Here is a 27,368-nt window from a genome sequence, read left to right as displayed (position 1 = left end):
CCTACCCCCACCCCTACCCCCACCCCCGCTGAGACCCAGCCCCCAGGGGGTAAGGCCCAAGCTTGCCAGAAGCTCAGATCTTGGACAGGACTGGGAACCAAGCCTACCACAGCTTCCCTCCACCTGCCTACCTGCCACGCGGCTGCCCGCCCTGGGAGGGGAGGATCGATACCGCAGCACCGGCAGTGCTGTTGGCCATTGATTGTTGAGATTTCTCAGGCGGGCTCTGGAGTAAACAAACCTGCTGCTTCTCCAACAACAATCCGGGGTCTCAGGCTGCAGAGTGCAGCCTTGCCGGCAGACAGGCTGGTGGAAAGGGGCGGGGGTGAGGGGTGCTGGCTGGGCTCAGCAGGGACAAGGGGCTCTGCCAGGAAATGAGAAGGAACTGAGTGTGTGGGGAGGTGGGCAACGGAGAGACTGGGTGAGGGTGCTAGGGTGAACCCTAGACCCTGTGCATGCCTTGTTCAGTCCAACCTCTACATTTTTGCTCAGCCATTTTTCCATACCTAGAATGCTATCCCTGGGTCCTTCTGTTTATTTCAGTTCGACTACCCCCTCTTTTCCTGATCATCCAGCCCAGAGGGCTCTCTCTCTTCTCTCAACACTACCACCCATCAGGAACTTAGCCCATCCATCCATCCTTCATCCACCCATCCCTTTTCCATTCAACAACCCTCTATTCAGCACCTATCAGGTGCTTTAATAGGCAGAAACGCAACATAATCCCTGCCCTTAAGGAACTCATTTTGGAGGGGGAGCTGCCTTCTTAATAAACTCAGCTGTGACTGCCTCCCCAGCTAGACTACAGACCCTCTGATTTTAATTAAATGTGATACAAACAAGATGCTCAACAGCATCCAACCACTCACCTTCAAAAGGACAAGATATTCCTGGCCAGGGACTGCTCTGAGCCTCAGTTTCTCTTCTGTAGCAAGAGAGTTCATCTTTGGGGTCTTTGAGGGCCCAGTGAGCCTCTGGGATCCCTAGGCCAGGCCTTGCTTGGTGCCCCCCATCACAACTCCTTCCATCTTTGCTGGGTCTGAGTGTCTCTCTAACCTCCCAAGAAGGCAGAGCAGGTGCAGGGCCCCTCCTGCCACCAAACCACATGTGCTGGAGAATCCAAGCTGTGGGTCTCTCCCCTCCCCCAGTGCAGTCCCCAGGGGCCCAGCCGGAATCCTGCACCCATCAACCTCAGCATCTCTCTCAGTCCCCCACTCCTCCCCTCCCCATGGGCTCCTCTCTCTACCCTCAGGACTCTCCTTCCAGCTGGTCATGTGCTGCAAGGGCAGAACTGCAGGGCCCCTGTGAAAAGTGCCTGAACCACAGAGCAACCCCCAACAGATGCTCATTTGCATGCTGTTTTACCCCCTTTGCATTCTCGCTCCTTATAAAAGGCACAGAAGCAGACCCTGCCCCTCCCACTCTCAGCCCTGATCCCTCCCCCATTCCCACCCCCATAGCTTCTCCCTCTCTCCCTCCCAGCCCAGCAGCTGAGCACCAGCTCCTTTGTGCCCCAGGCAGCCACCTGCTGAGTGTCTGGCCTGGGTCCCACCAGCCAGCAGGTGCCTAGGGAGCCCCAAAGCCTGTGAGGGGGGGATATCATGCAGTCTGGAGAGCCAAGTTGTGCCTCCGGGAGGAGGGGGCAACCCCAAAGGAAGAACATGATTAGAAGAATGCTGGTCAGGGCACCAGGACTCCCAGAGTTTAAACCTGATACTGGCTCTTACTGGCTGGGTGACCTTGGGCAAATCATGTCACCTTCCTGTGCCTCAGTTTCCTTGGGAATTCATGGCATCTGTCCCACCTCTTTCAAAAAACAGCATCCAAAATCAAAGAAAATCAGAAGGGGTGGTGACAGGGAAGAAACTGGAAGCCCCGCTTAAGAGGAGGGTCCTCGTGTAGCCAGAGCTGTCCAGCACCAGGAGGGGCTGGTTTTCAGGTCATCACTGGAGGGGCTGGGTCAGAAGCCGGAGGAGCCCAGGGCTGGACTCCCAAGGCAGGGGCGGGCAGTGAGTGCCAGCTGGCCCAGGTCTGACTAGGAAGCTGAGACTAGCAGTGTAGAGGGATGAAGGTTGGGATTAGAGTGCTTCTAAGGGCTTTCACCCTGGCTTGCTGCTCTGATGGACATTCTTAGATATCATTTATATCCAGCAAGGGGATGTGCTAGTGATTGGAAACATCTGGTCTGGCAGCTGGCAGCCTCCCTCTTGTTGTGAGGTCCTATTTTCTGGCTGGTTAGAGGAAATGGGGGAGAGGGAGTCACCTTCTTTTGAGGACGGAAGAGCCCCTGGCGTCTCCAGGCAAAGGTGTAAAGGTGGGACCAAACAAGGCATGCCTGAGAGAGGTCATTGGTGCATTTGCTTATCCAGCCTGCCCTGGTCCACCTTCCTTCACCGCCCACTCCATTCTTTCCACCTCCTGACAGAGCCCTAGCCTTGCTCTTCTGGGTCCAGCCGTCTCCCTCTCATCCCCCCACCCTGCCTGCCAGCCCAGGCTAGGAAGAAGCCTGCCGCTCAGGCTGGGGTGGTGCCCTCAGCCTAGTCTCTGTTGCACCTGTATCCCTGATGCTACCTCTGGCGCTCCCTGGTCCTTCCCTGCCCTGGGCCTCAAGCAGAGGAGACTGACAGGGACACAGAGGGAGGACTTAGCCTTCTCTACTCAAGGTGTACACATACCCCGTCTGGCAGGGTCCTTGGAAGTCAGAGCAAGGTTGAGTCAAGAGAGAAGACTGAGGGATTGGGGGCTGCACAGCTGGGTCCATCTGGTGTTCCCAGGGGGTCTGGGGGAGAAGAAGCCCCAGATATGCAGGTAGCCATGTCTGTATATATCTCTGCCTGGCTTGTCCATCTACCCCTGGGTGTCTGTGTCCATATGTCCCTGCATATCTGTACCCTTCTGTCCCTATACCCTGGGACTGTGGCCCTGAGTGTAGGCACAGCAGGTCCCAGTTCAGTCTGGTCTCTCCCCTCCCCAGAGCCTGTTCCACTCTCTTCCTCCCCAATCTTGGGCTCCACTGACCCCTCAAGGAGACTTGAGCTGCTGCTGCTATTTTTAGCTGCTCTGCACCCCTCCCCTCCCCCACTCAGGCTTGCTGGGGAAGTGGGGAGGACAAGCTGAGCCTCGGAAGCCTCACAGGCTGGGGTGTTGGGCTGGTAAGGCCCTTTCCCCTCAGTCCCACAGGCCATAGAAACAAGGGGAGTCTGGGATTGTCCACAGGTGCAGGGCCCATGCCCTGGGGCAGCTTAGGCCCCATGCCACCTGCCTGGGGCTAGGAGAAGGTCCCAGGCTACCCTCCCCCTGCCCCCTCCAAACCTCTAAAGGCAGATCCCAGGCCTCCAGTGATTCTTCTGCAGGCCATTTGGAGGTAAGGCAGGACCTCCTGCATCTCCCCCATAGAAGCTGGAGAGACAGAATGGAGTTCAAAGTGTGAGGGAGACGCGAGGGAGTATACCTGGATGAGGCTACCCACACACACACAGGGACTTCAGGTACTGGAGATGAGGTGTATGGGGTCCAGTGACATTCAGAAGGAAAGTGGCAAGTCAACAGAGCACAGTCCCCTGCCCTGCCAGGCCCCCTCCACTTTTACCACTGCCCACTGTGAGGCTCCATCAACCCCTGCAGTTGGGCACTGATAGTAGAGGGGCTGTGACTCTCCACCCCACCCACCCAAAGAACCTAAAAAGCCAGGAACCAAGTACTATATGAAAAGCCAGACAGGCCCAGAGAGGGCAAGAGAAGCCCAAGGTCACACAGCCTGTCCATGGCAAAGCTACCTCCATGCTGGAGACAGGGCTCTGACAAGGCCTCACCAGTCTTCTCAGCTTTCACAGCTAAGGACAGACACTCTAGTGACCCCCAGGGGAGAGAGAGCCCACCTCAGCATTAAGGATCAGGGCAACTGGGGGTCTAGGTGCAGCCAAATCCCTCAATCCATCTCTTCCCAGATGTAGCTGACAAAAGTAGCCACAGGGCAAAGGTCACAAGGTCACTTTGGCCCTGGTACGTAGAGTGAGCCTCTTCCTCTGACCAAAGGCCACAGAATCTTGGGGCTACCGGGCCGGCCATTCAGCTCAGAGGTGAACACAGGCACTGGGAGTAACCTCAGTAATGCCAGCTTTTGAACTGCAGGGAAGATTGGTGGGGGGAGAGAGAAACAGCCCAAAGATGCTGGTACCTTGGTACCCTGGTACCTTGCTGGGCTCAGTGGCTAGGAGGGACTCTCCTCCGCAGGTACCTGGAATTGGGCAGGGGGCAGAGGATGGAGGGGATGGCCATTCCTCCTCCTCCCTAGACCAGCCCCTGTTCCCCAGCTTCACCACTGGGCTGGGCTGAGCCAGCCCTGGCACTAGCTCCAGGGAGAAGGCCTTCACAGCCTTCCTCAGCCCAGCTGACATTTCCAAGGTTTTCCATTCAGAGAAATATGATCCCTGCTGCTGCTGAGGTGGCGGCGCTGGGAGAGGGCTGACCTGAGCACCCAGCCCAGGGCCACATCCTTCTTCTGCCCTGGCCACACTCCTGCCAGCTGGCATTATCAAGAGGAGTTAGCAGAATGGTTAGGTACCAGCTGGTGAGGGAGGTAAGGCCAAAGAGGGTCCAGGTTGTTCCTCTCCTTCCAGCCTGCCCCAGGGGTGGGCGTCAGTCCTGCTGCCTCCACGTCCAAGGCCAGCCCCTTTCTCTCTCCCAATGCCCCACTCCAGGCCCCCAGCTCCTGTGCCACCTGTCCAGCACCAGGAACTGCTGGCAGGCAGGGCTAGGGGTCCCAGGGCCAGCAGGCAGGCAGGAGCGGGGAACTCAGGGCCACAGGGGAAGGTGTAGAGCACAGCAGGCGACGCTGTAGCAGAGGCCTCATTAATCACCTCTCCAGCCCCCAGCTCTGCAGTGGCGAGACCATATTAGATTTTAAATTGGAAAGCGGAGAACGTGGCAGTTAGCTGGGCACTCCCTCTACCCTGGGCCCCTGGCCACAGCCTCACAGGAGAGAAGGGGCAGTGGGAAGGAGAGGGCAGTGGCCCAGAGCCCTGTCCCCTCTCTCCCCACACACCCAGAGCCTGAGGGGCTGTCCAGGCCACATGGCCCTGGGAAGGGTCAAGTCAGGGTCCAAGAAGGGTGCAGGATGAAAAGGAGGCAGCACAGCAGCCGCCTTGGGGAGAAGTGCATCCCTTCTGGGAGGTTGGGCCTTTCCAGGCTTGAGGACCCTGAATCCAGGTTCCAGGGTGTGGCGTCCATGGTCGAGAACAAAGGGTAATGACTTCTGGCCCTTGTGTGTTTGGAACTACACACACACACATACACACACACACACACACACATGCAGGCACATGCACACGCTCACGTATACACACGGGCCCACGTATTCACAGGCCCACACATGCTCACATGAAGCAGCAACTCTGCAGTAGAAACTTGAGCCCAGGCTGTGGAACAGGCAAACCCAGTTCAGACCCCTTATCTGCCACTTTCCTCCTTTATGAACTAGGATGATTCACTTTGCCTCTCAGCCTCAGTTCCTTCACATACAAAGTGTAAAATATTGATTCCAGGCATAAAAGGTACAGCTCTGGGTGGAAGACAGCCCCCTAGGAAGTCCTGCCTGACCCATGGAGGGTGCTCAGTAAATGTGATGCCCTCCCCTGGTCCCAAGACCAGGCAGCTACTCTGGGGCTGCCCAGGAGCCCTGGGGTGCTGGCCAGGCCAGGCTCCCTGCCCCTGTGTGCCTGACTGGGCAGGGAGGTAGGGGCAGGTGAGCCGAGCACAGCAGGCATTGTCATGGAGCGCTCACACACCCTGGCCCCATCCTGGGCCAAATCGCCAGAGGCCAGGGATTCCTGGCTGCCCTCCATCCATAAAGTCCTCCTATACCGGCTCTACCTGAGGTCCCCAAATTGCCCATTGAACACCCCACCCCTCCGAACATCAGTGCTCAGCCCAGGTCGGGAAGAAAACATTGTGGGTGGGTGGCACCAATCCTCCCTGAGGAGTGAGTGGCTGACAGGCCCAGCTCTCCTGAGGCCTTTATGAAAAACCTAAAGAAGGGCTTCCCTGGTGGCGCAGGGGTTGAGAGCCTGCCTGCCGATGCAGGGGACACGGGTTCGTGCCCCGGTCTGGGAAGATCCCACATGCCACAGAGCGGCTGGGCCCGTGAGCCATGGCCGCTGAGCCTGCGCGTCCGGAGCCTGTGCTCCGCAAGGGGGGAGGCCACAACAGTGAGAGGCCCGCGTATAGCAAAAAAAAAAAAAAAAACCTAAAGAAGTCCCAGGGCTCCTTGTCACCTCTCCCTGCCCAACCCCAGGCCCCAGTTTTCCCAGGCCCAAAGGAAGGGAGTAGACACTGTCAGCCCATCTTTTTTTTTTTTTTTTAAATAAATTTATTTACTTATTTATTTACTTATTTTTGGCTGTGTTGGGTCTTCGCTGCTGCGCTCAGGCTTTGTCTAGTGAGAAGAGAGCTATGCTTTCTCAAAGCGAGCAGGAGCTATGCTTTGTTGCAGTGCGCAGGCTTCTCATTGCAGTCGTTTCTCTTGTTGCGGAGCACAGGCCCTAGAGCACTCGGGCTTCAGTAGTTGTGGCACATGGGCTCAGTAGTTGTGGCTCGCAGGCTCTAGAGCAGAGGCTCAGTAGTTGTGGAACATGGGCTTAGTTGTTCCGTGGCATGTGGGATTTTCCCGGACCAGGGCTCGAACCCGCGTCCCCTGCATTGGCAGGCGGAGGCTTAACCACTGCGCCACCAGGGAAGTACCCTGTCAGCCCATCTTAATCTTCTCCAGGACCCCCTCCCACTCTAGGCTCTTCCCTTCTGAGCGGTGAATACTTCTGGGTCTAGAGGTCGGGTTTTGGAGCTGCGCTTTCCATCATGGTAGCCACCAACTACATGTGGCGATTTAAATGTAAATTCATGAACATGAAATCAAATTTAAAATTCGGTGTCTTGGTCTCACCAGCCACATTTCAAGGGCTTATTAGCCATGTATGGCTACTGACTACCATGGCAGACGTGCAGACATAAAACATTTCCATCATCATGAAACGTTCTATGAGACAGCACTGCACTAGGGCTGCATGGCCTCTGCGTTTGAATCTGACACATCCAAACTGGTAACTTGGGAACTGCCCTTCCCTGGGTCCCAGTTTCTTCACCCATAAAAGTTCATATCTCAGAGTTATTGTGGGGGGATAAATGAGTTAATTCTGGTAAAGCACCTTAGAATGGTGCTAGGTGTATGGTAAATTCTCAGTAAACAGTGGCGTTCAGTATTTTTTTCACAGAGCCCTTTGTGGCTCACCAGATCCTGGAATGTGATACTTTTTCCATTTTACTGATGGGGAAATGAAGGTTCGGGATGGGGAAGTGATTTGTGCAGAGGGACCAATTAGCCTGTTAGGGGCGGGACCAGAACAGGTGGGCTGACTCCTGGGTGTTGCCTACTCTATCCCCATTACTCCCTCCATCGGCAAGAAGACCCCAACGCTGGAGATGCCGAAGCCCAGGGTTACCCACCCACCCCCAACCTAGTACAATGGGGGAGGTAGCTGTTCCTGGCAGCTCAGGAAGCAGCATGCTCTCTGTCGCTGGAGGCATGCACACAGATGGCAGACAGCCCCAAAAGTATTGGAGGGTTCACTCTTCAGAACAGTTGGGCCAGATGCTCCTTGAGCCCCAAAATCTTGAGTTCTAGCCCTGCCCCAAGTTTACTGTGTGACCTGGGAAACCTCTCTGGATTCTGTTTCTTCCTGTGTAAATGAGGGAGGGATGAGATGCACACAGAGGCTACAAGGGCTCAGATTCTGGGGACCAGCCACTTCCTTGCCTAGGTCCCAGCCAAGAGGAGGTGCCCCCATTCGCATTTGTACTCCAGATTTAACCGAACTGCCAGGAGTTGGCCAAGAGAGGGTAGTAAGAGGGTGAGATGGGGGATGGTCAGTGGCAGGGGAAGAGAGGGTAGTCTGGGGTTGCAGGGCCCACCAGCTTGTGCCAATAGACACTCTTCACCAGTTGCCAGTTGGGGCTGTGCTGGGGCACTGCCAAGGGTTGGCTGCCCATCTTCTCCCTGCAGGACACACCTCTGCCCACCCCTGCCCTCCCCTGCCCACGCCTCCTGGCCAAGGGCCAAGAACTTTGGGGAGCAGGGTGCCTTCCAAGTGTGCAGACAGGCAGAATCCTGGCTTGGAGAGTGTATCCCCTGAGCCCACCTTCAATGTACCTGGCACCAGGGGTCAGCATTTGTGGGCAGAGATGCAGGAAGAGAGATGCCTTGTGCTAGATCCTTGGCCATGGACAAAGCTGTACGTGTGCTGAGGGCCTACCAAAAAGTGCCCCCAGGAGATCAGAGGAGAGAGCTATTGTCACCCACTGGGCCAGGCAGGGATGGCTCCCTCAATCCCAAGTGGGGATTGGAGCTGGATCTGGTAGGATGGGGAAAGTTTAAAGAGACAAAGTAGTGAGCAATAGGGAAGAAGGGGGAAGGCACCTGTTCTGGCAGAGGAGTTTCCTTTGAGTGTATCTGCCGCACTCAAACCACTGCCCACCCTAACCACTGGCCCTCCAAGATACCACCAGGACTCCTTCCCCATCACCCCAAGGTGCAGTGCTCCCAGCAAGAGTGCCCTAGGATAGTGACGGCCAGGCTGGTGGGGAGATGGTCAAGAGGTACAGCTGCGGGCTAGTGGGAGCAGTAGACTGAGCTGAGCTATGGAGCGGCTGAGCTCTGGGTTCTAGTCCCAGGCTTGCCACGCATTGGCTGTGCAACCTCGCACAACTTACTTAACCATTCTGGGCCTCAGTGTCTCTGTCTCTTGGGAGGATAACTGATTACGTGTGAAACTGCTGAGTGCATGCTTAGCACATGAGCACTGAGTAATGGTAGCTGCCTGGCTGCAAACCACAGGAGGCAGAACGTGTCCATTCTGCCTCTGCCATACCTTTTGGGTGATCTTGAAGAAGCCACACCCCTACTCTAGGCTTCAGTTTCCCCATCTGTTGTATAGGGCTTATATTGCCTTTTCTGTTAATACAAGTAGTCGACAGCAGCAAACCTACCTCAGACACAGGGATACTGTGGGGTAATTATATCAGTAGTAGAACATGGAATCAGGCCTCAGGGGCCCTATGTGGCCCTGCCAGCCTCCAGCTGGGGACCCTCAATTCAGGAGGTAGGCCTGGGCCCAGTGGAACCGTGGCTGTGGAGACCAGGCTTTGGCTTTGGGGGGCCCAGGTGCTCTTACTCCAGGAGCCTCTCTTCCCTCCCTCGGGCTCTGGGATAAAGGGGGTCCACAGGGGCCAGGCCCTCCCTAATTCCCTATTAAAACTTGAAAGGGGCCAGAGAACCTCCAGAATAAACTCATTAGCTTTTATGGGATAATAAATGGATCCCATTAAATACTCATTCTCCCTATGCTGGGCCAGCCTAACCTCCAGAATCCTGAGGGGTAGCTCCCTGCCCACTGTATCCCCCAGGTTCCCCCTGTACCCACCTGCAGTCATGCTCCCCTCAGCTGAAAGCTGGTGCTGCCACAAGTTGGGGATCAAGCCTGACCTTTCTGAGAACTGTGGGGTCCCCTTCCTGTGCCAGCCACTAAGGCCGGCAGGTCCCCCTGCCCTTGCAGAGGACAGGGTGGGGCTGGCCGTTGGGAGGATGGGCCTGTCTCTAGATGGCCCTCACCAAACCCAGGAGGTCCCCACTCCACAGATGGAGAAGCAAAGGCTCGAGTGGGCAGCCCCCTGCCCAGTCACACCACTAGTGAGACATAGATTGGGGATTGGAACCTGAGGTTTTTCTTCTGTCTGGAGCAGAAAGATCTGCAGACACAACAGCACTAAGCAGACAGCCCGCCTGGGCCTGAGGTGGCATCTGGAGTGTGTTGCCTGGTGCAGCATTTGCCCCAGGCAGGGACCACCACCCTCCGCCACTGTCTCCACACAGACCAAGTCCAACTCCTCAGTCCGCAGGGGCAGTGACCCTTGGCAACGTCCTGGGCCTCACTGAGCCTCAGTTTCCCCAACTTTCAGACAGGGACAGAACACCTACCCAGCTGGATGCTATGAAGAAGAGTCCCCAGTCGTTGTGGCTTTCCCTAAACAGAAGCTAGCACCGCGCCCCATCTAGATCCCAGTCTGTGCAGGTGGAGCACGCAGCCCCCTGTCTCCACCCTCACCCAGCTGGGCCCAGGGGAGGAGTGGGCAGGGCAGGCGGCTTTCCCTCGGAGGCCCCAGCGGGGGGCTAAGAGGAGGGGGCTTCCAATCCCAAGAGGGGCCACAGGGGGGCGGCGCGGGCCGGGAGGCGGAGCGGGAGAGAATCCACTGGGGAGGCATCCTGAATGGCTCATTAGTGCCGATGAAAGCCTTTTTTCATTTCGTCTAAATACTTTAAACAGGGCTCCCTCCGATGTCTATTTGCATAGCTTGAGAGCTAATGCGGGGGGAGGGCCCAGGAGGCGGCGGCGGGGCCCACCAGGGCTGGGGGCTGCCGGGAAGCTCCGCGGCAGGAACGGCGACAGGGTGGTGTGGGAGCCGAGGGGTGTTTCCCAGTCCCAGCCCACCTGGAGGACGCAGCCCCCGGCCCCCGCGGGAGCAGCAGCCCAGGGTGTGCATTCCTGCGTTTCGGCACTGGCACCGGGCAGGTGGGGATCATGGGGGGCTGTTTTGCTGTGGGCCACTGTCCCCCACATACATGCCAGCCTCGGAGGCGGCTGCCCTTTGCGCAGCGCGATGCAGTATTATCCTCGTTGTACAGCTGAGGACGCTGACATGCTCGAGGTCACACACACTGCCACACAACAGGGGACATGGTCGCCTAGAAAGGAGAGGCCTCACCCGGGCCAGCTTCTCCCAACCCTAAAGGCCTGCTCAGTGCTGCCCTGGCAGGGAGCTGCCCCCCTCGGAGTGTGGCCTCTCCCTCTGTAGTCCCCGCCACCAAAAAATAAAAAAACAACAACAACAAATAAACAAAAAACCCCTGCTATTTAGAACAAAAAGATTCTCACAGAACCTCTCCAAACTGCCCGTTTTACAGCTGAGGACACAGAGGTGACTTGCCCAGGCTCACTTGACTTTTAAGTGGCAGAGCTGACATTTACACCCCAGTGTATGTGTGACTTGGCATGCCCGCCCTGCGGAGCGGTGTCCTCGGCTTCTGGTTTGAGTCCCAGACTCAGGTGTGCTTTGGACACAGAATGGGGGCTCCCTGGGTCCCAGCCAGAAGGCTTCCTGAGGGCCCAGCTCAGCTCAGCCTCAGCTCAGGTCTCAGATGCCAGAAACTCTGGCCTCAGCTCCACTTCTAACCTGCATAAGACTGTGGACAAGTCCATTCCTCTCTCTGGGCCTTAGTTTCCTCAACTGGCTAGAGGACTCTCTGCTGGGTAGCCCCAGTCCCCTCCTCCTGTGAGGCAAGCTAGTGTCCTGGAAAGACTAGGGCTTTGTGAACCAGATCAACATAGGTTCAAATCCCAGCTCCACCTTTGTGTGACTGGACAAGTCCTCACCTTACCTTTCTAAGCTTCAGGTTCTTTTTCTGTAATGTGGGAATAAGATTCCCACCTCACAGACTCGTAGTGTCAATTAAACAATCCAAGATACGGGAACGGCCCAACTCAGTGTCTGGCACACATTAAGGTGCCTGATGAGACTGGGCATTTGGGTCTCTGACACCTCCTGCTGCTTGCCCTGCATCACACTCCCCGTTTGTCAGTCTCTCCACCTTTGGACTCAGTCAGCCCAGGCAGAGAGAACCCCAGGAACCTGGGGAGGGGGCTCACAGGGCCTCAGGATTCCATCAGAATCATCCAGGGTGTCTGGAGATGCCCTTTCCCTGGAAATGGCTTGTCTCCCAGAGATTACCTTACCCTCTCTGATAGTGGGTAGCACCCTCCAGGACCACGTGGCAGCTGATTGTAGAATCAATTTGCTCGTTTGATATGCTATCTCGATCCCACTTAACCAAGTGCTCAGTCCCCCCAGATAACACAATCAGTGCAATCGACAGTGACGGGAGGTGCCCATTAACTCTGCTCCATTGCCCAGCACCCACCTGGCAGCCAGCGGGAGGAGCTGTGCCCGCTACGGTCCCTTCCTGAGACAGGCACTCCCTCTCCCAGTGAAGACTTCCGCAGGTGCCTACCCTGGGAGCCTCTGCTACATCTCTTCTTGGGCAACCCTGGAAGGGGACACTGGAACCCTAAGGCTCCAGTCTATGTGATGAGAAAGGCTCTTCTTCCTTGTCATATGCTATGATCACTCTCAGGGAACCTGGCAAAGACCGTGTGACATCTGGGGGCTGGGCAAAGAGAATAGCCCCGTGCTGGCATGTCAGAGGCACTCCCTGGACCCTCCACCACTGACTCAGATGAAACACACGGGACACTGCCAAACCGTCTGCTCCAGGGGGTATGGGTCTGGCTGGGCATCTAGTTTGGACACTGTGTTGTCAGTGTCTGGTACAGAATGCCAAGGCACAGATGGACTCCTTTAGTGAGCATCTCAGGAGATAGGGGTTGGGCCTCGTTCCTCAGGGCTTTGGGGCCCCAAGGCCCCTCTGACCCAGAGCAGTGGAGAGCCCTCTGACCTGCACCCCCCTCCCTCACGCCAATTTCCTCCCTCCTCCCAATTGTCTGACACATCAGAACTACCATGGTCTCCTGGACAGAATGTAGGCCATCTGCCGCTTCCTCACGCCTGCCAATCCATGGGGTGGGTGTGAGCCTGTGGAATGACAGCCCCACCATCGGATGTGCAGAGGAACCAACCTTCTCCTTGCAAACTCTGTTATCTCACCCTGGCTGTGTTTCCCTTCAAATCTTCATGCAGCCATTTTGAGAGCTGTTAAAATCAGAATATCTTCCCAGCCTTCTCCAAACTGGCAAAATTCTATGTGAAGTGAATCTGGAGCCAGCATCCATTGACCTTTTTCTGGCAGTCAAGGATCTGGGGATCCTAGTGGGCCACAGGCAGAATATGCACCATCTCTTCAGCTGTGTGTTTAAATAAGTCAATACAATCAACGGCATAGCAACCTCAGACCAGTAACAGCAAATAAGTTTCTTCTTCCATAGCCTATCTAATCAATTGGTAGTGGCTGCCTGGATAACTGTGTTAAGAAGGATTCTGAAGCCCCATGTGGCCTCAGCAAGAAATAACCAAAATTGGTTAATAATGTCTACCATGGACTGGGGGGGGAAGGGCTTGTAGCATGCAGATGACCCTACTTTAGATCCTGCCCTAGATGGCCCCTGGCTTGTGTCAAAGGAAAGATAAAGAAAATTCAGAGAGGCACAGCAAATGGGAAAGGGAAGTAATATTATCTCAGTTAATCCTATAAAAGAAACCCTATTTTACAGATGAGAAAAATAAGGTTCGGGGAGTTTGTTATTTGCCCAAGGTCACACAGTCCCATGGTGATGGATTTGAAGCTACATCTGCCTTACTCCAGAGTTTACATCTGCCTTACTCCAGAGTTTAGCTTTTGTAGAAGGACAAAAAAGAGAGAGAGAGACAAAAGAAATTATTTTCTGAAAAGTGAGAGAAATAGGGCATAATGGGACCCCAACAAAAATGTCGTCATGTGTCCGTGAAGGAATCCAAATATATGAAGCATTTCCTGAGACTAATGACCAGGTTCATTGAGAACAGAAAGTGAACTTGAATGCAATGCCCTGTAATCTCAGGCAGAAAAGTCACACTGGTGGGGGATGGCACTCTTGCTAAGGGTGTCATCTCCTGTCTTCAATTACCTGGTCATTGACTTTGAGCAAGTCATTTCCTTTCTTTGACCTTGTTTCGTCATTGGTAAAATAAGGCCTTTGAGCTACGTTAGGGATGAGAAATATTTGTTCGTCATGTTGGTCTGAGGTATCAGGCATGGCTGCCTAGAGTGCTGTGTTGAGAAAGGATTCTGAGGCCGAATCTGAGAACAGCCAGGAAATAGTGCAGTGATAGATTAGTAATGTCCACCTCTGGTGTTGGAGGAGAAGGGATATCTCATGTGCCATCCTTAAAGTATGTGATATCATCTCACTTCCAGCTCTAAAATTCTATAGCTCCATGATTTTCAACCATGAGGACACTCCCCAAGGCTCTATGTCAAAAGAGAGGTGGGGGCTTCCCTGGTGGCGCAGTGGTTGAGAGTCTGCCTGCCAATGCAGGGGACACAGGTTCGTGCCCCGGTCCGGGAAGATCCCACATGCCACGGAGCGGCTGGGCCCGTGAGCCATGGCCGCTGAGCCTGCGTGCCCGGAGCCTGTGCTCTGCAGCGGGAGAGGCCACAGCAGTGAGAGGCCCGCGTACTGCAAAAAAAAAAAAAAAAGAAAGAAAGAGAGGTGGGTCTCCTACTGCCTGGACTAGGTGTGATGCTGCTCACTGTGGGGCAGGAGGAGAACCTCTGATCATCTGTTACTATTTCAGGACTTTCCTCGGAGGCCCCTACAGTGGGGGAAGAGCAGGCCCCAGGCATGGAGGAGACGGATGGGGAGCTGACAGTGAACCCCACACCTGAGCAGCCAGAACGAGGCATCCACTTTGTCACAACGGCCCCTACCCTGAAGCTGCTTAACCACCACCCCCTGCTCGAGGAATTCCTACAAGAGGGGTTGGAGGAGGGGGAGGCAGAGCTGAGGCCAGCACAGCCCTTCCGACCCGACCCACCTACACCATACACCCCGAGTCCCCTTCCCCTTCTGGCCAAGCAGGACAGCCGCCCCGTCTTCACCAGCCCCACTCCAGCCATCGTGGCAGCACCTACTCAGCCCCAGTCCAGGGAAGGACCCTGGAGCCTGGAGTCAGAGCCCTCTGCACTTCATATCACAGCTCCCCTACCTCCAGGGCCCAGTATGGCAATGCCCACCCCAGGCCCAGCAGAGAGGCCCAATACTACACCCCCTAGCAGGGCCTGGACTCCGACCCGAGAAGGTCCTGGAGACGTAGGCAGGCCCTGGGCTCCAGAGGTCATGTCGCAGACCACAGGGCTTGGGATTGAAGGGACCGTCACCACCTCTACGGCTTCAGGAGATGACGAGGAGACCACCACCACCAGCACCATCATCACCACCACCATCACCACAGTCCAGCCACCAGGTCAGCTACTTGAGGGCTTGCAGATCTAGAGATGGGAATGGGGGAGCTGAGGGGCCCCTGAATTCCTCCCTCTCTGTCAGTGTGCTGGCCTGCCTTGCCCTTGGGAACCAGACAGACCCAGGTTCAAATCCTGATTGGAAGCAACTACAGCAGACCTTAGAAATTTTATCTCACCTCCCTGAGCCTCATCTGTAAAACGGCAATAAGACCTACCTCACTGAGCCACTGCCAAGAACTGAAATAAGATTGCACACAGTAGGTGCTCAAGAGAAAGGGGTCCCCTGCTTTTAACAGGGTAGTAGACCTCCCAAGGGGTGAGCTTCACCACACACACCCACACACACGCACACACACAAACACACACAGGTCAGCCATAGTTGGATCCACTTTGCCAGAGCTGGGTTTAGCCTTATGTCTCCTCCTGCCTCCCAGGCCCTTGTAGCTGGAATTTCTCAGGCCCAGAGGGCTCTCTGGACTCCCCCACAGCCCCCAGCTCACCCCTTGATGTCGGCCTGGACTGTTTCTACTACATCTCCGTCTATCCTGGCTACGGTGTGGAAATCAAGGTGAGTGACCTGGATTCGGCAGGGGCAGAACTGGGGCTAGTGTGTTATCTTTCCGGAAAGGTGCTGGCCATGGGGGCGGGGGGTTGGGTAGAGATGTGCAGGGTCAGCAGTTGGACAGGGACCTAGGGCCAGGACTGGGCAATGGGCCTAAAACATGGTTGGATTCTGCCCTGCGCCTCAGGGAGTGAAGAGGTTCCTGCTCCCACGCAGCGATGCCTAGGCTGAGAGGGGCTGCTGGAGAAGCACGTGTGCCTATCCTCTTCCCCCAAGGGTTTAATCAGGAGCTCAGGAGAGCCTGAGGAGGGGCTCTAGCCTCGATGGGCACGGGATTGGGTGAGCATCTGAATCCATGCGTCTGAGTTGAAAGAACCCAGGGTGGCCTTGTTGGACCTGTGAGAGCCGTGGAGCCTCACTCATATATTCACTCACTCATGTATTCACTTACTCTGTCCCTTCAGCAAATACTCCCTGAGTAGCTCCTCTGGGCCAGGCCCTGTGCTGGCTCCTGGGATGCAGAGGTGGGAAGAAAGACATGGCCACAGCATCGAAGGTGACCAGCTGCTGGGAGAGCCAGACCTAGTGCCCAGCCCCCTGCCCCCTACCTTCCTGGGCCATCTCATCCCTCCCTTGGCATTAAGGCTCCCTCTTAATCCCCAAACCTGAGCCTGCAGGTCCTCATGGCTGTTCCATAGGCTCCACCACCTCCACAGGCCCCAAACCCAACTCTTCCTTTTTGTTCCCCCAAACATGCTTGCCACCCTACTCCTGTCCTCAGAGACTGACCCCAACCAGTCAGAAACCTAGAGCAGGGCCACCACGGTGCATTGTAGATGGCATCCCTGGAGCTGTGTGACCAGAGGCACCTTGGCCCTTCCCTCTCCCTGTTCCACCAGCTCCCTGATGCCCAAGTTCTATCACCATGACACTCCCCCAGACTCAGATCTACCTGCTGCTCCCCCTCTATCCCAACCCCCACGTGGTCCAGCCTCTGTCATCCGTCCCCTGATGCTGTAGTGAATGCCTCACTGGTCACTCCACTCACGCTTGCCCCCATTACCATCCTCCACCCACACTGCAGTCATTTTTCTCAAATGAAATTGATCCTACCTCCCACGTCTCCCCCAAGGGCCTCTAAATCAAGGCCAGTGCCTCTGGGCCCATCTCTAGCCACTTCTTCCCTTGTTCTCTACTCCTGCTTTGCACTAAACAGCTTGCAGCTAAGGGAATGGGTCAAGCGCACTTTCCCCACAAGCCCCGGTTTCACCTACTGGTCCCTTTGCATGGAAGAGTCATCCTCCTATCTCCTCCCCTAGGACTCAATCCTGACATCACTTTTTCTGGGAATTCTCTCCTGATCCCCAAAGCCTGGGGCATCCCCCATCCTCGCTCATCACGCTGTCTCCTATGGGTCTGTTTATAGCTGTCATCTCCCCAACTAGACTGTAAGCTCCTTGAGGGGTGCCTTGGTGTACACGGCCCAGACTGGGTTCTCCATGGGCTGACTGAATGAGTGGACAAATGAATGGAGGTGGGGAGGAATGAGGTGACATTTAATGTGACTCTGGAGACTGAATGGAGGTGGAGAGGAGAGGCATTCATCCCAGTTGAGGGAATCAGGGCGGTGACTGAGGAGCACAGGGAAGGGGCAGAGGAGGAGTCCAGGGAAGAGGACAGCTCTGCCTATCCCCCGTTCCCGGCCTGCTCCCCACGCATCCCGAAGCCCCTGGATCTGGGCCTAAAGCTAGCTCATCTGTCCCGGGGCAGCACCCTCAGCCCTGCCCTCTGGGGATGTCAGGTCCAGGTCTCTGAGCCAGGCCCTGCGGAGGGGGACATTCTCCCAGCACTGGTGGGCCCCTCCCCTTCTTTCTCTGTTTGCTCCTGTTCTGTCAAGCCCTGTGCCCCTCGCTCTGGTCTGACTGGGAGGGTAATTAGGAACAGCCACCCCACCTCAAGCCATTAGCACTCAGTGCCGCTTAATTACGGTAATTAATGTAAAATCATCACCTAATGAGTGGTGGCACCGGCTGTGGCTCACCAGGTGGAAGGCACCAGCTGCAGGTGTGGGGAAGGGGGTGGGAGGGGGCAGATGCCAGGCTGGCTGCCCCTCTGCAGGCCTGGGCTAGTTCTACCCCCAAGCCTACCATCCCCACTGACGCCCACTAGGCCAGGCCAGGCCCAGTCCCGAAGAATGGGCCGGGCCCATTCTCTCCACAATAAGGCAAGATGCTGCCTCTGCCTGCCCTGGCCCTGGCCCAGGCACAAGCCCCACCCTGGGTACCCACCCTCTCGTGAAAGCCCCCGGAAGCCCCGTGTCTGTTGTCTGGTTCTGCCACATTTTTTTTATCAAATGTAAAAGCCGTTACCAGGCAACCTTGAGAGGAAGACCTGCCACAGCCCTGGATTGCTGTCAGGAAACATAGCAGGCAGATGAGGGCCCCGCCCTCTACCGTACCACCACTGGGCAGAGTCCTTGGGGACCCTGTCGGCCCTGATGGCCGGAGAGCACCTGAGGCCATGGCAGGGAGGGCTGGGTCGGGAGGGACAGAATCATCAGGGCTGAAGCAGGGTTTAAGGTTCTTCCATGGCCAGTTCCAGCAACCTCTGCTCCTATCTAAGCCTCCTGGCCACACCACACAGGCCACTTGGGGACCTAAAGAATTAATGACACTGCAGACCAATACCCAATGGGTAGTTGAAAAACTGAGGCCATGAAGGAAAGGGAATTGCCCAAGGTCACTCCGTTAATCATTAACTAATGTTTTGTTTTTTAAATTAATTTATTAATTTATTTATGTTTGGCTGCATTGGGTCTTCGTAGCTGCGCGCGGGCATTCTCTAGTTGCGGCGAGCGGGGACTACTCTTTGTTGCAGTGCACGGGCTTCTCATTGTGGTGGCTTCTCTTATTGTGAAGCATAGGCTCTAGGTGCGCAGGCTTCAGTAATTGTGGCTCACGGGCTCCAGAGCGCAGGCTCAGTAGTTGTGGCACACGGGCTTAGTTGCTCCGCGGCATGTGGGATCCTCCCAGACCAGGGCTCGAACCCGTGTCCCCTGCATTGGCAGGAGGATTCTTAACCACTGCGCCACCAGGGAAGCCCTAACTAATGTTTTTTGATGAGTGAATTTGTTCCACAAGTACAGATTGAGCAATGACTATGTGCCAGGCTCTGTACTGGGGACTGGAGACATGGATCTTCACAGTTAGTGAGGGAGACAGAAATCATAAATGATGACCCCAAAAAAGAAAAAAAATGATGACCACAGAATGCACAGTGCTGTTGGGGATAGGAGTGGGAAGCACAGAGGACGGTAGGAATTCCAGGGTAGGGCACACTCCACCATGGGGGGGCCAGGGGGGGTCAGAGAAGGCTCCGCAGAGGTGATGATACCTGTTCTGAAGCCTGAAGGATGAGAGGCCAGCAGCCAAGCCTCAGCTGGAAAGCAGCAGGTAAGGCAGACTGGCCCTTGAAGCCTGCCCAGGCAGTTTTGAACGGGTGACCTTATTGCCTAGGAGCAGGAGGTGGGCTTAATGGCTTCTGGATTGCACTCCTGCCAGAGGCTAGACCTGAGTGCAGTGCCCTCCTGCCCAGGGCTGGCGGTTGGGCCAGGCCACACTGTGCACTGGGGGCAAGACCAATGAGACAGCTGGAATGCCCAGGAGGCTGTCCATTGCTCCTTCAGGCTTGGGGAGGGCTTGTGGCTTCTTCCCATCATGGGTAAGCCCCTGCCTGCCCTTCCGTGAATTCACAGGGATGGCTCAGGGTAGGTGGAAGGGATGGAATCCAGGCAAGGGGGACTGGAGGAACCATGGGAGGAGAGGAACTTTTTTTGTTTTTCGTTTTGGCCATACCACGCGGCGTGTGGGATCCTAGTTCCCCAACCAGGGATCGAACCTGAGTCCCCCGCATTGGAAGTGCGGAGTCTTAACCAGTGGACCACCAGGGAAGTCCGGAACATCTTAAAGACCCAAAAATCTCACTCCTGCGCAGGTCAGCCTGACACCACGCTGCACCCCTGCCATGTGGCCACGGCTCTGGCTGAAGGCTGGGCCCCTGGGCAAGACCCTCTCAATCCCCTCCTTGTGAGGAACAGCCTCAGGGGCTCCAGAATCCCTAACAGCCCATCTCTCCATGGCTTAGGCCACAGCCCCTCATAACCTGCTTCATCCCTGGCCCCCACCTCCCCTCAGGATGCTGCAGCTATCTGTGCCTTCTGAGGCCGAGGGTCTGGGCTGCCCGTAGGAAGAAGGCCAGGGCCAGCCCTCTGTGATGGGAAGAGGCTTGCCTGTTTCAGCTGGGGATTGGACACTGGGCTAGGCTCTTTCTAGAGAGATCCAGAGAAGACCCTTCAGGGTGGGTGGGCATGGGCCCCATGGCCCATGAGGGTCCCATTTCCTCTCTAGGCAGCCAGCTCCCCTGAGAGCTCCAGGCCTTTCTGGGCCTGGTTCATGTCTCTCACTGTGCTTGGCATTCCAAGAACCTTCCCGCTGCCAGCCCCATCTTGGCTTGGCTGCTCTCTGTACCATCTGGAGCCTGGACACAGCTGCCCACAGTCCCTGCCCTAGTGCCCCAGATGGCCCCATTGGAACACTGCTCTCCCATGCCAGGCCAGCTGCCAGTTTGATAACCAGAACACCCTACCCTTCTAGGCCAGGTCAGGGCCAGGCCTGATATGGACGCAGGAGTAGGGTGGTGGGTCAGGGGGGTGAGATTTCTCAGCCAGCTCCTCTTTCTTGGCTCCTAGAAGACTTATCTGAGGGGGGGTCACAAGGGAGCAAACAGGTCTAGCCCCAAGGATTCAGGCCCCTCTTCCCCTCCCTAAAGCAGACCCTACCCCGTAAGTGTTTGTAGACAAGCGTCAGTTAAGACAAGAGCATAGAAGCTGTCACACAGAGCACAGAAACTGAAAGTGGGGTTCCAGTCCTGGTTCTGCAGCCCATCTCTCAGTCACTAGGCTAAGCCCCTGGCCTTCTCTGGGCCTGTTTCCCTTTCTGTTAAAGGAGGTTGAACCAGATGATGCAAAAGGCTCCTCCCAGCCAGTCCCTCTGAGTATGGCTCCTTTTCTGGGTGGGAAGCTCCCTCATAGCTCAGAATGGCAGTGGTATCTCAGACTCTTGACCCTGTTTCCTGCTTCCTAGCAGCTCAGAATCTGGGCTAGGGAGAGGGTGGCTCCCAGGTACAGTGCCTCCCAGGCAGAGCCCTGGCAGACCTGAGGTGAGGTGGGTCCACAGCCTGGGTGGGGCCCAGGTCTCTCCAAAAACGGGAAAGAGAACTGCTCACGCTGTGCCCACTCTGTGCTGAGCCCCGTGCAGGTGGGATCTAACTTAACCCTTATAACCCCATGAGGTGGGTGTGATTATCCCCTTTCACAGATGGAACTGGGGTTCAGAGGTGTCATGTGACTTGCCCAAGGACCTATCAACTAGTCGATGATGGAGCTGGGAGTTGATCCAGGACTCAAGAGCCCCTATTCTTCCCTTGGCCCAGAAGATTGTCCTGTTGCAGAAAGAGAGTTCAGTTGGGAACAGTTGGAGAACTCCATCCCCAAATCCCCAACCCCTTTTCTTAGCCCAGCCCTGCCTGCTCCTCTAGGAACCCCATCTGGAATTCTCCCAGTTTCGGGGGAGAGGCCTGGGATGCTTGCATGAAGACAAAGCACTGGACCAGGAATCAGGAGTCCTGGCCTGGAGTCTTGGCTTTGCCTTGGATTTACAGTGTGACCCAAAGAGGAGCTCTCAACTTCTCTGATTACGAGGTTCCCTTCTCTATAGACTGGAGGTAAACACAGCCTGCCCTGCCTCCCTTATTGAGGTTTTGTGAGATCTGTGAGGATAATGGGTGTGAAAGAGCTTTGAAAACTGTAAAGGATCTCATGGGAAGAATTGTGATTCTACTACTGTTGGAGTAAGGGAGCACATGTATGTGTGGGCATGTGTGCCAGGTCATGTGTTTGAGGGAGTTGTGTGCATGCGGTGGGTTTATGTCAGAGTACACACACAGGTGTCGGTGATCAGGAGAGTGCAGTGGAACAGGGGCCGTGGTCAGCTTCTGGGAGTGGGACTCAGGTACTGGGGGAGGGGCTTACACACAAGTCATCCCTGAGCTCATGGCCAGTGCAGGGCTGTACTAAGATGATTGTGTGCAAGGACTTGTGGCACCATCCTGTCTATGAGTCGCACCATTAGAGCATGTCCTAGAGACCGACTGGCAGCTTCCATGGGGACAGACAGGCCAGTCAAGGCTGATGGTCTGGGGTTGGCAGAGGGCAACCTGAATCCTCCCCACCTCCCATCCAGGAAGGGATCAACCCCCTCAAAGCAGCCATATTTCCTTCCTTGAACTGACCCCTGGTCTGTTGGAAGCTGGGCAGTGTTAGACAGCCCAGAGTCCTGTGGGAATTGTACTCAGCTCCCTCTGCTTCTGTCTTCCCCAGCCTGATCCCCAGCTCCCCTCTTGTCACTCACTGGCTAGGGGTGTGGGAAGACAGCCCTCGTGAGCAGAGCTGACATTTCAATCTGTCTCCTGAGCCCTTCAGATGCCTGCAAATTACATCAAGACTTCATCACCCCCCTTGCCTAACACCAAGCCCTGTCTGGCCCCTGTCAGGCCTGGCCCTCAAACAAGTGACAAATTACATCTGGCCACTGTGGCAGGCCTGCAAGTGGGTGCTTGAAACCCAAGGGACTAGCGCTGCATAGACAGCCATTGTGAGGATAGAGTACCTTCTGGATAAGAGCCCCAAGTAATCAGGCCCACTCCATTCCATGCTCTCATGGCAACCCCTGCCACCAGGCCAGCTTTGAGGGCCCATGCCTTCCCCAGATTGGAGGGGGACAGAGGTCTCAGCTCCCAGTTTTCTCAGCTTTACGGGCTTCTGGGGGAAAGCCCAGTGTGGCCAAAAACCACCTCCCTGCTAAACCTGGCGGACCTGGGACCCAGGAATAAAGATGTCTAGAAATCTGTCTGCAGGTGACACCCCCATGAGGTTAGGAGGAAGGGAGCTGCCTTTGCCTCCAGCAAGGCCAGGCTCTGCTACTTAACACCTGTGTGACCTTAGCCTCTCCCAGCCTCTGTTTACTTAAGGGGATTTTACCACCCACCTTACAGAATTCTGGTGAGGATGAAATATCTGTAAATAGTACAAGGCTTGACACGTTGTAGGCGCTCTGTGAATGGTAATTGTTATTGCTGTTGCCACTGTTGCTGGCTAAAAAGCAGGGTCAGGAGCTCGAAGATAGGGGTCAAAAGGGTGTTTGTGGGAACTAGGAAAAATGCTAACTTCACGTCTACTTCTCCGCCTTCACTTCATTAGTAATTTCCCTGTGGTGATGTCCTCCCTTTCTCCTCCTCCCAGGCCGGCCCTGCCCCCGTGAGGCGCTCTCAGCCCCACCTGCTCCACGTGCTCTCCCTGAGCCTGCAACCCCTCCACTCCCCGCTAGAGGATTCCTGCTGCAAGCATTCAGTCCCACTTAAGGCAGGATTATATGCTGCCTGGCATCTCTCGATAATTACAGATTCCACGTGTGTGTGTCTTGTTTGCCCAACTCTAGAATCACAGAATCTCCAAGTTTGAGGGGACCTCATCCAGCCTCCGCCTGCTGCAGGAATTCCCTGAGGAATGTCCCTGGCAGATGGTCCAGCAGCCTCCACCCAAATGTGCCCTGGAGGGGAGCTCCTCATGGAGAGGCTGCACATCTGCCCCAGCACCCTGCCTTGAGTTTTCTCTTCAGCCCCAAAGATTCCCTAGGCCTTTTCTCCCAGGCAGGGGAGTCTGCAGGGCACGTATGCTCTCACCGCCCACAGTCTGAGGGGCCCAGAGCCTAGCGCAGCTGTGTCCTTGGACCTGGCTGGGCTCAGCAGGCTCTGTGCTTCTCAGTTTACAGAAATCTGCAAGGAATGTACCTCTAGCGACCCGCACATTCACCCTTTCCACACATCTTTATTGCAACTGGCCAGCGAAGAGGGCATTGTGACCCGAAATGCTACCTTTAGGCTTTATAAGAGAGACAGACGGTAGAGAGGCCTGAAGTAAAGGAACTGACTGGCCTGGCTTGGGAGGCAGAGGACGGTGGCCCTGAGACCTGAAAGAATGAGTAGCTTCAGCAGGAGAGGAAAAAACGGAAGGCATTCCTTGGGCTGGATCCTGCATATGCAAATGCCCAGAGGAGGGGAGTGAGGCATGGCCTGTGGCTGCAGTGAAGATAAGAGGCTGGCATAGCTGCTGAGGCCAACTGTGAGCTAGGAAGTTTGGACCTCTTCCTGTGGACAATCTGAAGTCACCAACAGGGTTTGGGTAGGAGAGAGACATGGTCCAATCTTGAGACAGCCGGGGCCAGGGAGATGAGTTGGGGATGGGAGGGGTGAAGGCCAGGTGAGGAACAATGGGTGGGGGGGAGGGTGGTAGGTAATCAGAGCCAAGATAGAGACAAAGGGATGGAGAGGAGGAATCAACTGAAATATTTGGGAGATAAGATTAGGAAGGATTTGGTAACTCACTGGATGCCACTTAACTAGCCCAGGAGGATAATCTGTGAAGGTCCTACCTCAGAGCAACATAGTAAGGACCTTGGAAACCATGTAGATCAATGCTTCGGAATCACCTTGTTAAAATGCAAAGGACGAGGACTTCCCTGGTGGCGCAGTGGTTTAGAACCTGCCTGCCAATGCAGGGGACACAGGTTCGAGCCCTGGCCGGGAAGATCCCACATCCCTTGAAGCAACTAAGCCCGTGCGCCACAGCTACTGAGCCTGCACTCTAGAGCCCGTGTGTCACAACTACTGAAGCCCGCGCGCCTAGAGCCCGTGCTCCGCAACAAGAGAAGCCCCCCGCTCGCCGCAACTAGAGAAAGCCCGCGAGCAGCACCGAAGGCCCAACACGGCCAAAAATTAATTAATTAATTAATTTTAAAAAGAGAGAAAGAAAGAAAATCAGAGATATAAAAAAAAAATGCAAAGGCTGATTTAGTAGATCTTAGGTGGGGTCTGAGCTTCTGCATTTCTAACAAGCTCCCCAGTGGTGCTGATGCTGCTGGCCCAGGGACCACATTCTGAGTAGCAAAGATTCACACTAGGCATTTTATATGATGGAGAAAATGAAGCTCAAATAGTCGGCATACTTGTCCAAGATCACATGGTCAGGACTAGGTCCCAGACCTCTGGGCTCCCAATCCAGTGCTCCTTTACCAGGCCACACTAACACTTTCCCTCTGGGCAGAGTCTGTTGCTGTCCAATCCTTGTTGAATGAAGGCATGGAGCCCAGAGGATGCTCCAGGGATTGAAGGTCTAAGGGTGTTGGGGTGGTGGCAGAGGGGCCTGTGACAGCCAGAGGAAAGGACTGGAAAAAGAGGCCCAGAGAAGAGAGAACAGAAGGGTGGCTGGCACGTGGAGGGGCGTGGCATAAGGCTAGGCTGAGCAGTCAGCAGAGGCCAAGTTGGGCAGGGCCTCGAGGGCCACAGCAAGGAGTCTGGACTAGATACTATGGTCTTTGTGGGCTCACTGGAGAGCCACGGATGATTTAAATAAGGAAGCACCATGAGCAGCAACATATCAGGGCTATTCACTGGCTACAGTTCAGAGAATATGAGGCGGCGGGAGAAGTGGGTTAAGCCCTGCAGGCAGGGAGGCTGGCAGGAGGCTGCTGCGAGGGTCTAGGTGAGCAATAACAGCGAGGACGGGGGAGGTAGCAGCGGGGATGAAGGGCAGTGAACAGAGTTGGGGGCCAGTTGACAGGAAGGAATGACGGATTTGATGTGGGGTATAAGGGAGGAGGAGAGATGCCAGTTTCTAACTTGGGCCTGCAGATGGATGGTAAGGTCATTCCCTGAGCTGGGGAGCCAGGGGAGCTGCCAGCTGGGGGAAGGGGGTGCTCAGTTTGAGGCAGGCTGGGTGTGAGAGGACAACAGAGGATGTTCAGGGGAAGCTGATGTTTAAGAGCCCACCTTGCTGGCCAGGCCCTCGGCCATCTAGTTCAACACACCAACTGCATCCCCACCTTACCAATGAGAAAACTGAGCCTAGAGCTTGAAGGGACAGGAAGCATTTGGTGTAGCTGAAAAGCTTTGGAAACAGACGTGTTTACAAATCCCACTTGTGCTAATCTCTACGTGACCTTGGATAATTTACTTGATATCTCTGAACTTCAGGTCCCATTTCACAGGGTTACTGGGAAGGTAAAATGAGCTCTTCCTGCACTGAAGTGCCTAGCTCAGGGCGGCGGGGGGGCTCCAATGCCCAAGGGGCACTGAGGATTGGCCATGCCCCTGGCCTGCAGGAGCCTGAGGGCCACAGGGCTCAATCAGCAAAAAGAAGCCTGACTCTTCTGCTTTGCTCTGTTTATTCTATGGACAGGTCCAGAACATCAGCCTCCGAGAAGGGGAGATAATAACTGTGGAGGGCCTCGGGGGGCCTGACCCCTTGCCCCTGGCCAACCAGTCTTTCCTGCTGAGGGGCCACGTCATCCGCAGCCCCACCCACCAAGCGGCCCTGAGGTTCCAGAGCCTCCCACCACCCGCTGGGCCTGGCACCTTCCATTTCTACTACCAAGGTAGGCCTGGGTAGCTGAGGAAAATACCAGCCCAGACTGGCTGCCCTCCTGGGGATCTCTGGTGCTGTTACAGCCTGGGGGAAACATGGAGAGACTAGTAACATACAACTCAGTTGCCCAGGGAAGCTCTGTACAACTGGAGGTGAGTATTGCCCAACTGATACCTCCAGGACCTTCCCTGCTCCACCTACCACCCTGCAGAGAACTGGTCAAAGGGGGACTGACACAGGATCAGGCAGCCCCAGCTGTGTCCCTTGCCACTCATTCATTCATTCAGTCAGTAAACTTATCCTAGGCATCTGCTCCTTGCGAGGCCTGTGCTAGAGACTGGCAGTATTAAGATCCAGCCAAGTCCTTGCCCTCAAGGAGTTCAGAATCTCCTCAGGAGGCAGACACCTAAAAGGCAGTAACAATAGAAGGCCTCTCCCCAAATGCAAGGGGGTCGAGGTCAAAGGGGCTTGATAGTGACCATCTAAAGGTCCTTAGCTACCAACCTGGCCTTCCTGAACTGCCTCACCTGGCCATGTCCCAGTCAGCTCAGAACACCGCTGGAAATAGGAGAGTGGCATGATGTAATAGGAAAATCACAGACTCAGGATATGTGCACATCTGTGTCTGAATCTCCTTCCCACTGGCTATTGACCTTGGACAAGTCATTTGACCTCTCTAACCCTCCTTTTCCTCTGTTGTAAAATGAGTCCAAAACACCTACTCCACAAAGTCATGGTAGGGATGAAACAAAATGGTGCATGTCAAGGGCTTAGCACACATCCAGAAAGAAACCGGAACTATGTTAAAGAGCTAGTAGGATGGGAAAGGGAGGAAAAGGGGTTTGGGACTCTATCGCTCTCCCATCAGTATCCCTGTTGGCCCCTTCTTCCCCAAAGTCTTCTTGATCCCTTGCACTGCTGTGACAAGGTAACCATTTCAGACTGGGGAGTGCTAATGGGGAAATGATTGACATGAACAATTGGCTTGCATTGTCAGGGACCACTTCCGCAGCCCTGCCAGGAGCCACAATCACTCCTCTGGAGATGGGGTTGCTTGGACCCCTCCCCTAAGGAGTACTCACCCCTTCCTGGCCTCTCCACCTAAACTGGGGGAGCAATCTGGTGTGGCAACAGGGAGCCTGGTGGCCATCAGGGGCTGTCCAGGGGCTTGTCAGAGGCAAGGGGCCAGCTGAGGCAAGGGTGAGCGTCTA

General features: G+C 55.4%; 1 protein-coding gene across 1 annotated transcript in view; it reads left to right on the top strand.

Moving 5' to 3' along the window:
• SEZ6 (seizure related 6 homolog) overlaps positions 1-27,368 on the top strand; it is a 99,684-nt gene that overhangs the window by 60,597 nt on the left and 11,719 nt on the right. The window contains exons 3-5 of the mRNA XM_024737290.1: positions 14,392-15,060; positions 15,493-15,626; positions 25,972-26,167. Of these exons, the coding sequence (XP_024593058.1) occupies positions 14,439-15,060; positions 15,493-15,626; positions 25,972-26,167 (952 nt within the window). The 5' untranslated portion in view covers positions 14,392-14,438. The remainder of the gene's footprint in view (positions 1-14,391; positions 15,061-15,492; positions 15,627-25,971; positions 26,168-27,368) is intronic.

Source organism: Neophocaena asiaeorientalis, unplaced genomic scaffold (genome assembly GCF_003031525.2).
Source record: "Neophocaena asiaeorientalis asiaeorientalis breed wild unplaced genomic scaffold, Neophocaena_asiaeorientalis_V1.1 scaffold129, whole genome shotgun sequence".
NCBI classification, from domain to species: domain Eukaryota; kingdom Metazoa; phylum Chordata; class Mammalia; order Artiodactyla; family Phocoenidae; genus Neophocaena; species Neophocaena asiaeorientalis.
The sequence above is the reverse complement of the archived record's forward strand: the minus strand, read 5'-3'. Positions and strand labels throughout refer to the sequence as shown.